Source organism: Cynocephalus volans, chromosome 5 (genome assembly GCF_027409185.1).
Source record: "Cynocephalus volans isolate mCynVol1 chromosome 5, mCynVol1.pri, whole genome shotgun sequence".
Classification (NCBI taxonomy): domain Eukaryota; kingdom Metazoa; phylum Chordata; class Mammalia; order Dermoptera; family Cynocephalidae; genus Cynocephalus; species Cynocephalus volans.
In genome coordinates this window covers 130,586,617-130,602,026 of record NC_084464.1, presented here as the reverse complement: position 1 = coordinate 130,602,026, position 15,410 = coordinate 130,586,617, and the positions used below count along the sequence as shown (strand labels likewise).

Genomic DNA, 15,410 nt, shown 5'->3' with positions numbered 1-15,410 from the left:
AGAGTACGAAAAATCTCTCCTCTACAGGACTTTAAATACACTCTACACAGTACCTATATAGTTATAGTTGAAATTATCCTTAAAAATTAGGGATTCCTAATCTGGGGTCCATGGAAGGGGCTTTTGAATTTCTGCAAAAACACTGAAATTGCATACAGTTTTTTCTGTGTTTGTGAGTATATGCATTTTTCTCCACAGTACATATTTTTCATTAGATATTCAAAAAGAAAATAAGCCCTAAAGGGCTAAAAACACCACTGTCTAATTTTATAGATAAAAACATTTCTTAGAGTAACTTGCCCAAAGTCATGGAAGCTTTCATTGCTACAGACTAGGTCTCTCTCTTTCTTTCACTAAAAATTTATAAAATACAGAAAAAGGGGAAGAAATCACCCATGATTTCACCATGTAAAAACCAACATCGTTAAGGCTTTTATGTTTCCTAACAGAAATATATATATTTAGATTCAGAGTCACACTTTATAAAATTTAGCTTTCTGATAGCCTTGTACTAAATTCCACTAATACTAGCACTTTAGAACAGTGTCTGTTTCATTTACCAGAAAAGTTATACATTTTGTAAAAGGAAAAATATCTTGCCTAACTTGGTAGGAGAACAACAGTGTCACATGGTTGTTTTAGTGTGCATTTCTTTATCAGTGAAACAAATGACTATATTTGTTCATTTCAGTGGGAAATTTGTCTCGTGCCCATTTAGCTCAGGATCCAGATCTCCCAGCTGTCTATTTAATCCTACCTGAGGGGGAAACTCTAGGAGAAGCATAGGTTTCTGTTTAACACCTAGACTAGTTCCAATGTTCTTAGCAGATCTTTGCCTTGTCATCACCAGAGAGGTTTGTAAAAATGAAGACACCAGGGTTAAGAATAATAAAGTCTGAGAACTACTTAAAGGACAGGGAAGCTGATATTGAATATGAAGTGTATGAACCATTACAATTCTTACTAAGAGCCTATTTTGTTATGAAACCTAGATTCTCTCTCTTCTGTGGAGCATCTTTGCCCTTATAATCAGAACCACACAGTATACTTTCTTATTGGGAGTCAATAAACTTGATATAAAATTGCAGCTCCTCCAATGACCAGCTTTGTGAAAATCACTGAATTTCTCTGGGCATCTATCTCTTCATCTATAAAAAGGTGATTATAGTCCTAGCCCATGTATTTATTTTGATGGGTGAGCTAATCTATACAAGTATACTTTAAAGGATTGTGTAGATATTGGGTATACTTGCCTGTTCTAAATGTTTACTGTGTGATTATTTTGTCTCATCTTACTTCTTCCTTTGTATCCCCAAGAAGTCTGAAACAGCTTTGGACAGAATGTCAGCACTCAGTAATTATCTGCTGACTGATCACTATCTCATTGTACAGCAAAGATTGCTTTTATATGGGGTGGTATTCAGTGTGGCCTGGACTCTGACCAGTCACAACAGATGCTCCTTAAATAACCAGAATGTCCTTCAGCGCCCTGCTTCTATCAATCCTAAAACTGTAATGGGTCATTCAACTTACATTCTTTGATCCGTTTCAAGATGGCGGCGGCTGCGGCGGCTGGCGCGGAGTAGCTGAGGTGGAAAAGGTGGCCACTGGGCCTCAGGCAGCCGGGAAACTTGTGGACCTTCCTCTGGCCATCTCTTAAGGGAGGACTGCTGCTGCTGGCCGGTCGTAGGGGCTCAACGCCACTTTGCCCCCGGCAGGAGAGGCTGCCTCATTTACAGGCAACAGCTTTGAAGTGTGGAGCAGGAAAAGAACTGATTCTTAGCTGCAAAAGTGAGTCTTGAAACAGGGAACACGGCGCCAGGGCTGCTGTGGATGCAGCCAGGTTCCCGGAGGCTGGGGCCGCGCTGAAGGCGGCCAGCTGCCCTATTCAGGATTCGAGGTTTCAGGCCGGCATTAAAGAAGATTCCTGGGAGCGCCCGAGCGGCGCCGCGACTGAACAGCCCGAGGCGGCAGCGCCGAGAACACGGAAGGCAACAAACCAGAGACAGAGCGAGCGCCCGATCTGGCACAGCACTGTGAGTGATCCCTGGCACAGCTCTGTTCGGGGGGTGGATGCCCACGCGGCGCCCGCCTGCACCACCAGGCCACTCACTGCCACGGTGCTGCCTCCATTTTCCCAGGTGCGGGCAGCTCCGCCCTGCTCGGCCATCACTGAGCCCATTTGCTTGGCCTGGCGCGGGGCTTTCCGGACCCTGCGGGCCGACCTCCTCTCCCACTCCCTCCAAGGTTCTCTGGCAGGGCTGGGGGTGTGGGGCGTCCCGACCAGTTTTGGGAGGGCTAGGAAGTACGGGCGGGCCGACTGTCACTCCACCACACCCTGGACTCCGGCCCCGGTAAACTTCCTGTTACTGGGAGGCAGATACCATCTCTGCGACCACCAGTTTGGAAAAAAGCCTAACGAATTTCTGGTTGGGAATAGTGTGGTAGGAGAGTTCCCAGGTCCGCTTGAACCTGCCGGAGAGCAGGCTGCAGGCGGGCACTAGACTCGGTTTATACCGGGGGGATACAAAGGTGAACAAGACCCGAGAAAGATCTACACAGTGCTACAAAGGCACCCAGAGAGACCGGTCGTCTGTGCCTAGCAGAAACCTGGTAGACTTCCTGGGCGAGGCAGTGCTGAGCAGGGTCTTGAAGGCCCAGCTGATAGACGAGGGGTGCAGAAGACACGCCCCAGCCCAGCACAGTGTGCACAGAGGGGGGAGACGTGCGGCCAGGGAGGCGGAGACTCGACAGAAACCACACACCCGGTGGGGTCGCCACTGCACGATCTAACAGCCTGGGCCAGAGCACACGGAACGGGGAGAAGTCCTGTACAGAAAGTGAAAGCTCAACAGAGATCACACACCCTGTGGTACGTGATCCACCAGCCCAGCATAGTACAAGCTGACTAGAAAGGTGGATCCCCGGAGAAGCCCAAGACCCGAGGCAACCACACACACAAGACACTAGAGGCCAACTGAGCAGTCACGGCGGGAGCCATACCAAATTGGCAACCACAGCAACATCCTAGTTAGTCATTAGTCTTAAACCGGTGGACTGTGAAGCCCCCTGCCACAATGAATAAACACCAAAAAAAAGACACCAGAAATACAAAAAATCAAGAAAGTACACCACCAAAAGTTAATAAATCTCATACTCTAGATCCTATAGAACAAGAAGCCCTTGAAATAACTGACAAGGAATTTCGAGTGATAATTCTAAGGAAACTGAATGAGATACAAGAAAACTCAGCTAGACATCATGATGAAATGAGGAAAAGTATACAGGATCTGAAAGAGGAAATATACAAGGAAATCAATGTCCTGAAAAAAAAATGTAGCAGAACTTGCTGAACTGAAGAAGTTATTCAGCGAAATAAAAAACACAACGGAGAGTTTAACCAGCAGGCTTGTCGAAGTTGAAGAGAGAACCTCTGAACTTGAAGATGGGCTGTTTGAAATAACACAAGCAGACAAAAAGAAAGAAAAAAGAATCAAGGACATGGAAGAAAATCTGAGAGAGATATCAGACAACCTCAAGCGCTCAAATATCCGAGTCATGGGTATTCCAGAAGGGGAGGAAAATGGAGATTCCATTGAAAACATATTCAACAAAATAGTGGCAGAAAACTTCCCAGGTATAGGAAAAATCACAGATCTTCAGATCCAGGAAGCTCAACGATCCCCAAACGTATTCAACCCAAAAAGGCCTTCTCCAAGACATGTCATAGTCAAATTGGCAAAACTCAGAGACAAAGAGAGAATCTTAAAAGCTGCAAGAGAGAAGCGTCAAATCACCTATAAGGGAGCCCCAATCAGGTTAACATCAGACTTTTCATCACAAACCCTAAAAGCTAGAAAGGAATGGGATGATATTTTCAAAATACTAAAAGACAAAGATTGCCAGCCAAGAATACTCTACCCTGCAAGGCTATCCTTCCGAAATGAGGGGCAAATAGTATATTTCTCAGACAACTTACATTCTTTGAGTACCTACTATGTGCCAGGAAACACGCCAAGACACTACATGTAGTGGATTGAATTATCTCCCCCCAAAACTCATTGAAGCTTGAGTTGTGTCCCCCAAGTTTTATGTATTAGAAACTTAGCCCCCACTGTGACTGTTAAGAGGGTGGGAAATCCTGTTATGGTAATTGAAAGGTGGGGCCTTGAAGAGGTGATTGGATTATAGGACTGTGCCGTAGTGAATGGATTAAAACTGGTGGTCGGGGGTATGGTTCTGAGGGCTTTAACAGAAGAAGAGGGTCTGTCTTTCTCTCTCTCTGCTTTCTCTGTTTCCACCATCTTGCAATATGAGACCCCTGGGTTGCTGTCACCACCAGATGGACTTTGGACTTCCCAGCCTCAGAAATTGTAAGCAATACATTTCAATTTCTTTATAAATTACCCAGTTCCACATATTTTGTTATAAGCAACAAAAAAAGATTAATAAACTACACATATATGAGGGGTCTTCAAAAGTTCATGGAAAGATTTGTATCATCTTTTAATTCTATTTTTCCATGAACTTTTCAAAGTATCGTCATATTAGTGAGCAAAATGGACACATCTCTTCCCTCCCAGTCCCTTCTTAGATAAAATGAGGTATCATAGAGCAATTCAACGCCATACCTTTTAACAATTACTTGAAAAACCATAAAATGATATGTGGGGTGTTATTAAATGCAACAACAGAGAAATTCGAGAGATAAATGAAGAGAGGGGGCTATCAACTCCAGAAGAATGGAATGAATATGAGCTTTTCCTTTTTGAATTATATCCAGTCCAGCCCGTATAGAAACTGGAAAGGCAGTTTGGTGAGTCACACAGCAGGAGCATTCAGGGCCCACTGAAGCTCTGAATCCTCAGGGATGCCACCTGCACATATTCAGACTCTGTCTAGGTCCCAGGCTGGCCCTTACAAAAATACTGTTCTTGGTTTTGTAGGATTCTGAAACCTCAAATAAATGGAACTTTTCTCTATTCTTTTTTATACAGGTGTAGTTCCTCCTTAATTTCTACTTATTAAAAAAATGCTTTATTTTTTTAGGGCAGTAAAAGGAAGGTTGGCATCAAAATATTTTGATCAAAAAAAGATGACAATATAAAGACTAGTTGTAGCAGACAGTATTTTGTAAGCAACTTGTAAATCATTTATTATATCTTAAATTAGCACAATTTGCAGACTTGTGCAATTTATTTCACTTTCAGAGTAGATAAAAAAAAGTGGAAGCTTTTTAATAAAGAAATTGTGTTTATATTGATCGGTATTAGAGTATGATAAATTTTCAGTTACTACCCACAGTCAGACTAAGAGGGCTGAGTTAGCACCCAACAGAGAATAACAAGTCAGGGAAACTTACTGGAAGAAGTGAGGTGTCAGCTAAGACTTCAAACGATGAGTGGGAGTTAGCTTTTCAAAGAGAGGAGCAGTTAGTTGTGCACCGAAACGGCATTGAACTTTCCCAGGGATAGAATGCACTTAAGCATGGCTGGAGCGCCAAAGAGGAGGATACACACAAAGCAATTAGCAGAACCGGGGGTGACCTTCCTACACATACATGATAATGTTGTGAAATGTTTTTGGGTTTTTTCTTTTCTGCCAGTTCCTCTGTAGGAGGTGACAGTGTCCTCGAGAATTAGGTTTGCTGTAGAGGAATGCAATGGAAAGAAACATTCAGTGTTGATGGTGTGTGTTTTGTCTTGTTTTAACTTACAAAATGTGCTCCAACAATAGACTGAAAAGAGAATACCAGAGAGAGATTGACTACCCTCTGCAGGAACCTAGCTGAGGGGGTCCCGGGTCTGGAAGGAGAGAAGAGGGAGATGGTGTGGAGTTAGCAGGGGGGCGAGCCTGGGACCAAATTGCCAGGTGGGGGTGGAATATGGAGAAGAGCAGAGTCAGCAGGGGAAGCCCGCAGAGACCACTGTGTGGCTGGTGCCAGGCGGATGGGAGGAAGATGAGCCATTGGCTTCAGACAGATCCCTCACGGATCCCCATTAACATGCTGTGGAGCTGTGCAAGGTGTGTTCCTCCTTGCTAGTAGCATAGCTAGCTGCCTCCTCATTGCCCTTGGATAGTCCAGCAGAACAACATGCTCTCTGGTTCCTGGGATTCTGCCGAGTCCATAGAATTGCACAGTGACCCCCTATTCCCCTTCTCGCACCACCAACCCCATCTCAATGGCCCAAAGTACTTTTGAACCCCCTGAGACCATATGCTCTTTACTCCAGGGGGCACAGAAGGCAAATCGCCAGCAACTGTTTTCTTATTATGAATATAGATCATACTTCCTATCTGGCAGTGTTATTGTGAGGCTTAAAGGAGGCAAGGTTTGCAAAGTGGCTAGCTTGGTGCCTTACACATACAGGTATTAAACAAAGGTCACGCCTTACCCCATCCCCTAAAGAATAAGAATGTTCTCCAAATTTATTAATAAAACCATATTTTAAAAGTTTGTAAGAAGGCTTACTGGTTAAATATAATTATTAAAATTTTTTTTAAAATTATGATTAAAAGTAAACATATGTAAATTTAAATAAAATAGTATCATGAATTCCATTTATCCATCACCCAGCTTCAAAATAAATCATGTTCAATCTTGTTTCACCAACATTTCCACCTATTTTTCTACCTTTTTATTTTGAAGCTAACCCAGACATTATATCTGAAACTATTTCCCTATCATCTTTAAAAATAAGGACTAAAAAATAAAAACAAACAAACAAAAAAAAACCACACACAATACCATTATCACACCTTATAGAAATAATAATTCTTTCACATCATTAAGTATTCAATCATGTTTAAATAGCTAAATGTCATAATTTTTTTAATTGTTTGATTCAGGATCCAAATATATTTTTAAAGGAATAATAAAATGGAAAAACAAAAATTTTAGTGATAGCTAAATATCTAGACTGCTACAAATTCTGATTCTCATATTTTGGATTTTTCCTACAGTGCATAGTGAAGTTATATGTTTAGTCCTTTGAACAGCACTATTAAGTGCCTTTCCTTTGGTAATTCAATTTTTTGTGTGTGTGTGTGATCTCAACTTTGCCACTAAATACATGTATCTCCTTGGGCTGTTCATTCAGCCTGTCCAAGTCTCAGTTTCCGTAATTTAAAAAAGAAAGTGTTGAACTAGAATTGATTACTCTACATGCTTTTATGGTGAACCTACCAGGTGGGAGGCAGAACAGCTCAGGGTCAAGAGGAATAGCACTGACATCCAGTAGATGTGGGTTGAAGCCCTGCCACACAGAGGCCACATGAGCTGGGATAAGTTTCTTAACCTCTCTGTGCCTCAGTTTCCAAATCTGTGAAGTACCGAACATAGTCAACCAAATTCAGAAAGTTTTTCATATATGCGTGTAGTGGTGGGGTACAGAGAAGGGTGGATAAAATGAGAAACTAGGGGTACAGTGATTGTCACATAATAATTCCTCAGTAAATAGTAAATCTAGTTAGATTATCAGCTATTTGGGGCAGGGGTTGAGCAGATGAGCCTGGAAGGACAGGCAGAAGTTTGACCTGTGTTGTTGAAAATGGCAGCCACTAGCCAGCCACACATGGCTATTGAGCACTGGAAATGTGGCTAGTCCGAATTGAGATGTTTTGTAAATAGAACACACTCTGGATTTCTAAGACGTAGTATGAACAAACAACATAAAATACCTCAATGATATTTAATATTTAGTATATGTTAAAGTTATAACATTTAAGATCCATTGGGTTAAATAAATACTATTAAAATTAATGTCACCTTTTAAAAATTTTTATGAATGTGTCTATTAGAATACAAGCCATCTATACAATTTTAAATTTTCTCTTTCTGTTGGACAGCACTGGGCTAGATCATCAATCGCCATTACCCTCATTTTGAACTGATCTTTTTCCTTCTGTAATTATCCATCTGGTCAAACAGCATGGAAAATTGGTAGATATAACTGAAGGCCCCCTCTCTCTTAACCTGCAAAACACGTTTGTTCTACTTCCTTAAGACCTCACACATCTGTCCTCTTCTCCATTTCCACTGCTCCTCTAAGGTGTTACAAACCTATTTAAACGCTTTCCCTACCTAATAGCCCCTCTCCAATCTCCACTGCTCCTTAAATCTGTCACAGTTTCCCACGGCCTTGAGAGACATTCAAAACTCCCCAAGGAATAAAATTCCCTCCTTGATCTGACCTCAACTCTTTAAACGTTCTCATATGCCCTCGTCCCCCAAGGTTATCTCCAGTCACGTCTTTGCAAGAGCTTCTCCTTCTGCCTGTGACAACCCGAGTCCAACTTTGAAAAATTACCTAAGCCTCTTCGAGCCTCATTTTTCTTTCTGAAACAGGAATAATAGTAATAGAACATACCACTCAGCGTTTTTATAAGGTTTAAATGAGGAAACGCACACGAGGTGCCCGATACACAGTACACCTGCAATGAACGTTATCGTGGGACATTTTCTGGAGAAACGCCCCTTGCTGCGCCCTCCGCGTGCACGCATGCGCGCTGCCCACCATCCCCTGGGCTTCCACCGCGCGCTGTCCACTCCCCACTCTAGTTCTTATCTCTGCACTGCAGCCATCTGTTTACTCATCCTTCTTGCCTCTACATCAGTGGTTCTCAATGAATGGTCATAGGACAGCAGACACAAGCTGAGACAGGAGGTGCTCAGTTTCCCTGGCTCAGGTTACAGGACACACCTCCGGGTTTCACTCCCCGAGGTCCCAAGGGCCCCCTCTAGGTTGTCCCCTAGAGGGAAGTTATTGTTGCTGGTTGGACCTAATTTTTGGACCAACGTGAAAGACCTCAGGGGGCTGACTGGATGCAAATCCAGTGGCTAGGCATGCTCAGTAAAGTGGAATTTATATTCATTAGATAGCATGAATATGCATTAGACAGAGAGACTATAGAAGTTGAATCCTGGCCGGGGTTGCTCACTTTCCCGGGGCCAATCCACGCTTTGGTGGCTGAGATGTGTATCTTTCTTTTGTATCAAACTTACTTTCTGCTGGCAGCTGCTCACTGTCATGAGCCAGCCAGCGCTCTGTACTAGACTTTAAGGGCGTATTTCTTACTTTCGTATTCCACCTGGACTGGGCCCTGACGGGTCTCTCTCTTTGTGAAATCTGTATCCCTTCTTTGTTACATTAAACTCCTTCTCACTTTCTACTGTGACTCTGCTCTTGAATTCTTTCCTGTGGCGCAGTAAAGAAAATGGTAAGGGGCCGAGCCCGTGGCGCACTTGGGAGAGTGCAGCGCTGGGAGCGCAGCAACGCTCCCGCGGGTTCGGATCCTATATAGGAATGGCCGGTGCACTCACTGGCTGAGTGCCGGTCACGAAAAAGACAAAAAAAAAAAAAAAAAAAGAAAAAGAAAAAGAAAAAGAAAATGGTAAGAAGACAAGGTGGGTTAAGGCGGACTACCGGACCTTCCCAGACCCCTTCTCCACATCACAGCATTCCCGGGAACTTCCTAGAGATGCAAATTTCTGGGGCCCACCCCAGATGTACCAAGTCAGAATCGCTGACTTGGGGCTGGGGCCCAACAGTCTGTTTTAACAGGCCCTCAAGGTCTTATACTTGTACATTTAAGAAGACCAGCTAGACTGGGTTTCTATGGCTGGGACCACATCCAATTCACTTTGCATTGCTGCTTGCTCAGTGACTATTCGTCAAATTAAAAAAAATGGATGACTGAATCCTGATGACAGTGTGGGGTGCAGAAGGATATCAAGCAGGAGAATGTCATGGTCATGACTGTCTTTTAGAAAGTTAGTTCTATAGGCTGTGTAGAGTATACATTAGAAAAGTTACTAGAGGCAAGTTGCTGATAGAAAAATTATTTGAAAATCTAGATTTATAATTCAGGTGGAAAAAAGTAATTATTTACAAAAAGTATGACTTTTCAAAATATACCTATAAAATCATTTTAAAATGTATTATTCTAATATTATATTTATATGTAATATTTTATAAATTTCGGAAAAGTAAGTATATACGTAAAATTTGTCTACAAATATATTCTCCCAAAAGTTATAATTTAATTTTTAAAAAAGTTCCAAACATCTTACACAGATTTTGTATTTGTGGGTTTTCTAAGTATGTAGCACAATCCTCTGTTTGAACTGTAAAAGTAACATTTTATAGCAAGTGAGTGTATTAAAAAATTCAAATGTTTTAAATTTCAATATTGTTACAGGAATAAAAATATTTTGATGTTTGTTTGAAAATATATATTTGTGTAGAGACTATATATTGTTTATTTTGGATTGAAATGAAATAAAGCAATCATCTAGAAATATCTCAACTGGTGACTATTAATGCCCGACTTAAAAAGAAAAACAAATTGATATTAATACATTGAATAAAGAGTAAAGCAAACCCAAAGACTCGTGCCTCATGAGAAAATTACAGGGCTGAAGAAGCCCCAGGTTTGCTCCTTGTCACATATCCATCTCCCATCAGCAGATTCTCATTCCAACAGTTGGCAAGGAATTGAGCCAGTTTATGTCTGGGCACAATATTTGACCTTCAACTCAGATAAAGCCTTCACATTTTATCTTGACCTCTTAGTAATCTTCTCAGCAAAATGAGGACTTTTAGTTCTTTCTGAGTTTGTCTCTCCACCTGGAAGACACTGATAGTTGTCCATATCCATTCCTTCTTCCTTTCCAATGGAACTCCAGTTTTTATTTTATTGAGGCAGTAGGTGCCTAGCCCTGGGAGCAAAGTCACAGTGTTCTAAACCTCTCATGCTAAATCCTTTTACTCTTTGCCTGTGATTGCTCAGTGAGTGGGCACCTGGCCCAGTGGTGGTCAGTGAGACATAATGGTGGCTCCTAGGAAAGATTTTTTTTTCTCTAATAAATGAAAGAGAATTGTGGGAAGAAGTTCTCTTTTGCCCATCCTTTTACTTCTTCCTTTAAAAAGTGTTGTGTCAGCCACCATAAGGCCATAAGGGAGAGAAGATCTTAGGAAGAAAATGAGAAATATGGGCAAGAGGTTACCAAGGGTTGAGCAAAGAGAGACTGTGGGTCATGAGGGAGGAAAGATTAAGGGACAAGGAGTGTGAAAAACCAAGGGGCAAATGAGGGGCAGAGAGAGAAGAGACTTAGTGGGAAGGTGTTGGGGGGCACAGGCAAAGAGTAGGAGGTATTGAAGATGGTGTGGGGTCAGGGGATGGGGGAAAATTTTTTAGCTCCCAGAACCTTGGAGTTTTGGCTTCCTGTGTCCCTCTTAGGCCTGATGGGTCACCCATTTCTAAATAGTTGAGAAAAGCAAGTTCTTGGTAAATCTGTAAACTGGCCCATTCAGCCAATTGTCTGTGGTATGCTCTGTACTACCTTCTCCTTTTGCCTCTAGCAGAGTGTTCCTACTGTACCCAGGCCAATGAAAAGATTTGGTATATTTGGTCAACTGGTTTTTCAGAAAAAAAAAGATTATCCTAAAATGTTAGTATATTGGTTAAACAAAAATGATTTTTAAAAAAAAAATTCAAAAGTGGAAAGAATAAACTGAAAAATTCCCATGTGAAATGATGAAATTTTTGTTATATTCATAAAAACATATTTTAAAAGATTAATAGTGAAGTTCATCATGTGTTTTATTGTTTATTGGCTTTTTAAGATTTTCTTCATGTGAACTGCCTATACTTTATTTTTCTCTTGGTTTGTTTGTCTTTTTTTTAATTTGTATGAGTTTATATATTGTAGATATTAATTCTTTGTCTGTGATATATGTTACAAATATTTTCTCCCAACCTGTTCCTTGGCATTTAAGCCTTTAATCTATTTGAAATTTATTGTGGTTTCTGGTATAAGACTGGAGTCTAATGGGATTTTTCTGTTTAGAAGTCAGGCAATTTATACAAAACATTTGTTGAATAATGCATCTGGTCCCATTAATCTGGAATTTTTCCCTCTTAAATCTCAGATGTGGAAGAGTCCATTTTAGGACCATCTATTGTGTTTTAGCCAATTGCTCTGTAAATTCTTACACACATGTTTAATTATTGTGTTGTTATGTGGGGGTGAAGGGTTTGTTCACATTTTTCAAAATTTCTTACCTGTTCTTCTATTTTTATTATTATTACAGCTGAGATTTAAAATCATTTTGAAAAGTTAAAATATAAATATTGGCATTTAGGAAGTTGTTGTAGTGGATGGAGGGCAAGTGATATGGATATATACACTTCATTAATCCTTGGTGCAAATGTGTAATATGCCAGCATCTGGTCAGCAGCATTTTCCTCGTGTACTGTGAAGTCCTTCCCACACCATGGGTCTCCAAGCAATACAAGGCTAGTCACCACTGTCTAGCAGCCATTCATCATTTTTTGTTTGTCAAGCTAGTTCCCAACAACCATGTGAAAGAGCCGAGGCTCTTGGACCTCATGCCTGCTTTCTCCACAGGTGGTTTTGCTGAATCTTCTTATATGTGTCTCCCTGTTCTACACGGTGTACTATGTGTCTCTGAGCATGTGCTGTGTGACACTCAAGTAAGTAGCACTTTGTCTTCTAACAGAAAAGCTAACACTCAATATAAAAGGAGTTTATATTTAATATATGATGTCTTTAGGGATTGAAGGATGTGGACTTTTCCCCTAAGTAAGAGACTTTATTTTTAAGCAGCTTTAGGTTTACAGAAACATTGAGCAGAAAGTACAGACAGTTCACATACCACTACCCCTTCCCCCCACAGTTTCTCCTGTTATTAACATGTTACATTTGTGTGGTACATTTGTTAGAGTTATAAATCAATATTGACATGTTATTATTAACTCAATTTTACATTAGGGTTCTCTTTGTGTTGTTCAGTTCTATGGGTTTTGCCAAATGTATGATGTCATGTATCTGCCATTACAGTATCATACAGAATCGTTTTGCTGCCCTAACAATGCTCCGTGCCCCACCTCTTCATCCCATCCCTCCCCGCCCCTCCCCTGAAACCTTGACAACAACTGATTTTTTTTTTCCCCATCAACTCAAATATTTATCATTTCTTTGTGTTGGAAGCATTCAAAATCCTCTCTTCTGGCTAATTGGAAATAAACAATAAATTGTTGTGAATTGTCATCACCCTGCAGTGCTGTAGGACAGTAGGTATTATTCCTCCTCTCTAGCTGTATTTTTGTATCTGTTAACCAGCCTGTCACCATCCTTTCCAGCCTCTGGGAACCATCATTCTACTCTCAGCTTAGTAAGTGTTTTATTTAATGGTGCATACTTTCACTTTTTTTTTTTTAAGTGAAAATAAGCAAATGTTCCATCTTTGAAAACGGTAAAAGTAAAGTAACAATCATGAATTGAAATGTGTAGAGCCAGGCAGGATTCTTCTTCCCTATTTGGAGGATGGTCATGGAAAGAAAATGAAACTGTGACTCCCTAGGCTGGTATTGGAATCTGAGGAAGTTTATACTAGAAGGGGGTTTAGAGATAATCTACATCCAATTTAAATATTTTTTGATATATACTGGAAATAACTGTGAACTGGGAGTCAGGAGACCTGCATTCTGGCCCAGGTTCTTACCAACTTCTTGGATCATCTTGACCAAGCCACACAGCTTCTCTTATTTCAGTGTCTTTATTTGTCAAACGGAGGCAATAATCAAAAAAGAGTTATCATGAGCACAAAATAAGATTATACATGTATTTATAATGTTATCACTTCTTTGTAAGTATGAGACATTATTTTTCCAATAATTTTCTGTCTTGCTATGGTTGAATTTTCTTTCTCTACAAATTAAGTTGCCAATAAATTGATAGCCTTGAAATACACTATGTATATTTCCAAATAATTTTCTAGAAGTTGAGTGTTTATACAATTTACTTTTACTGTGCAACCAAAGAATTCTATTTCAATATGTAAATTAATACCAAAAAATTTTACCAATCTCTGCAATGGAAAGATGTTATTCAGCACGCTTGCACGAAACCTGTGCAGTCTCAGCCTCTGCCTGGGACTGGAAATGGTGAGGCCATGGCTGGACCAGGGAAGAGACGAGACTCTACAGGGCTCTCTGAGCATGGGATTTCAAGGGTTTGTAGTTAATGTGAATCATCAGAGGCAAGGAATTTGAAATAATTTGACCTTAAAGCTCCAGAAGGCAGCTAACTGGTTGACCATCTGCACATAGCTACAAACTTGGGTACAGTAAAAAGTCCAGGTATGTATTATATAGACTCAGATTTTAGAACAGGAAGATATCTCAGAAATTAATCTCTTCAATTTATAGATAAATGGAAGCCCAGAGAGGGTCAGTGAGTTGCTCAAGTTCACAGTTATAACACCACCAGGATTAGAACCTTCCTCACCTCTGCTATCTCCATGGTGTGAAGTTCTCCTCCCACGTTTGATGGCAGAAATTACAAAGATTATAGCTGAGAGCCCAAATACAATTAAGGCTACTTGGTAGACAAAGTTGACTTCAATGGACAAAGAAGACAATGTGGACAAGATATTATTTGGCTGCCTTCCAAGTCAGCCAGTTTTTAAATGTGCCAAAAGTGAGTGAATCCAATGATTTATCCTTGTATGTGAATAGTGATGTGCAATGCCTTGGTGTGCAGTTATGAACTGTCTCCTCTAGAATAAACTATTTTTATTTGTAACATCTTTAGGGTACATGAGTTGGATATCCTGGCACTGTTTGATTTCAAAACAAATCCCTCGTGGCTCAACACAAATTATAAAGGTAATTGTTTTTAAATTTTAATCCTGTCAGTTAGTAAGTTAAATGCCTCGCAAAATCAAAATTTTTAAAAAATAAGAATTTAAAAAATATCAGGCCTTTCTTTCAGTCATCTGTATATTATACCTGACTTCAAAAATTAATTAGGAAAAATGCCAAACAAAATTTTAAAGTGGCTATTCCTAGGAGATGGAGTAGGATGGAATAAGTAGAGGAAGGGAATTAAAATTCTTACATGAATTTTTCTTTCGAGATATTCTGGGTGAGTTTCTGTGCATTAAATATTTTCAAAGAAAAGGAAGAATGACTTAATGCACTGATTTAGAAAAGTGTTCGTGACATACAAAATAGAAAATATAAACTACAAAAGAGTTTGTATAGCATAATTTAATTTTTGTAAAATAGAGTGAAATACATGATGTTGGTGATAAGAAGTTTGGTGAATTATGCAACAAACTGGAATTTCCCATCTGGAATGACAGAGAACTTTCATTTTCTACTTTGTGCATTTCTGCTTTGTTTTATTTTTCTTCCCCAAATAGTATAGAACTTGTGGCAGAGAAAGAACAGTAAAAATGAATATACTAGGACAAAATTTATCTCTTTTAAATTTAGCATTTTTGTTGAGTAAATAATTATTATTTAATACCTAGTATGTTTATAATTATTAATATCTAGTATATTCATAAGCCTTATGTACATTAACAATAATGCTTATT

At 40.1% G+C, this 15,410-nt stretch overlaps 1 protein-coding gene across 1 annotated transcript in view; it reads left to right on the top strand.

The window, feature by feature from the left end:
• The window catches only part of TMEM244 (transmembrane protein 244), a 48,336-nt gene that overhangs the window by 28,408 nt on the left and 4,518 nt on the right, over positions 1–15,410 (top strand). The window contains exons 2-3 of the mRNA XM_063098360.1: positions 12,413–12,498; positions 14,621–14,694. Coding sequence (XP_062954430.1) covers positions 12,413–12,498; positions 14,621–14,694 — 160 coding nt within the window. The remainder of the gene's footprint in view (positions 1–12,412; positions 12,499–14,620; positions 14,695–15,410) is intronic.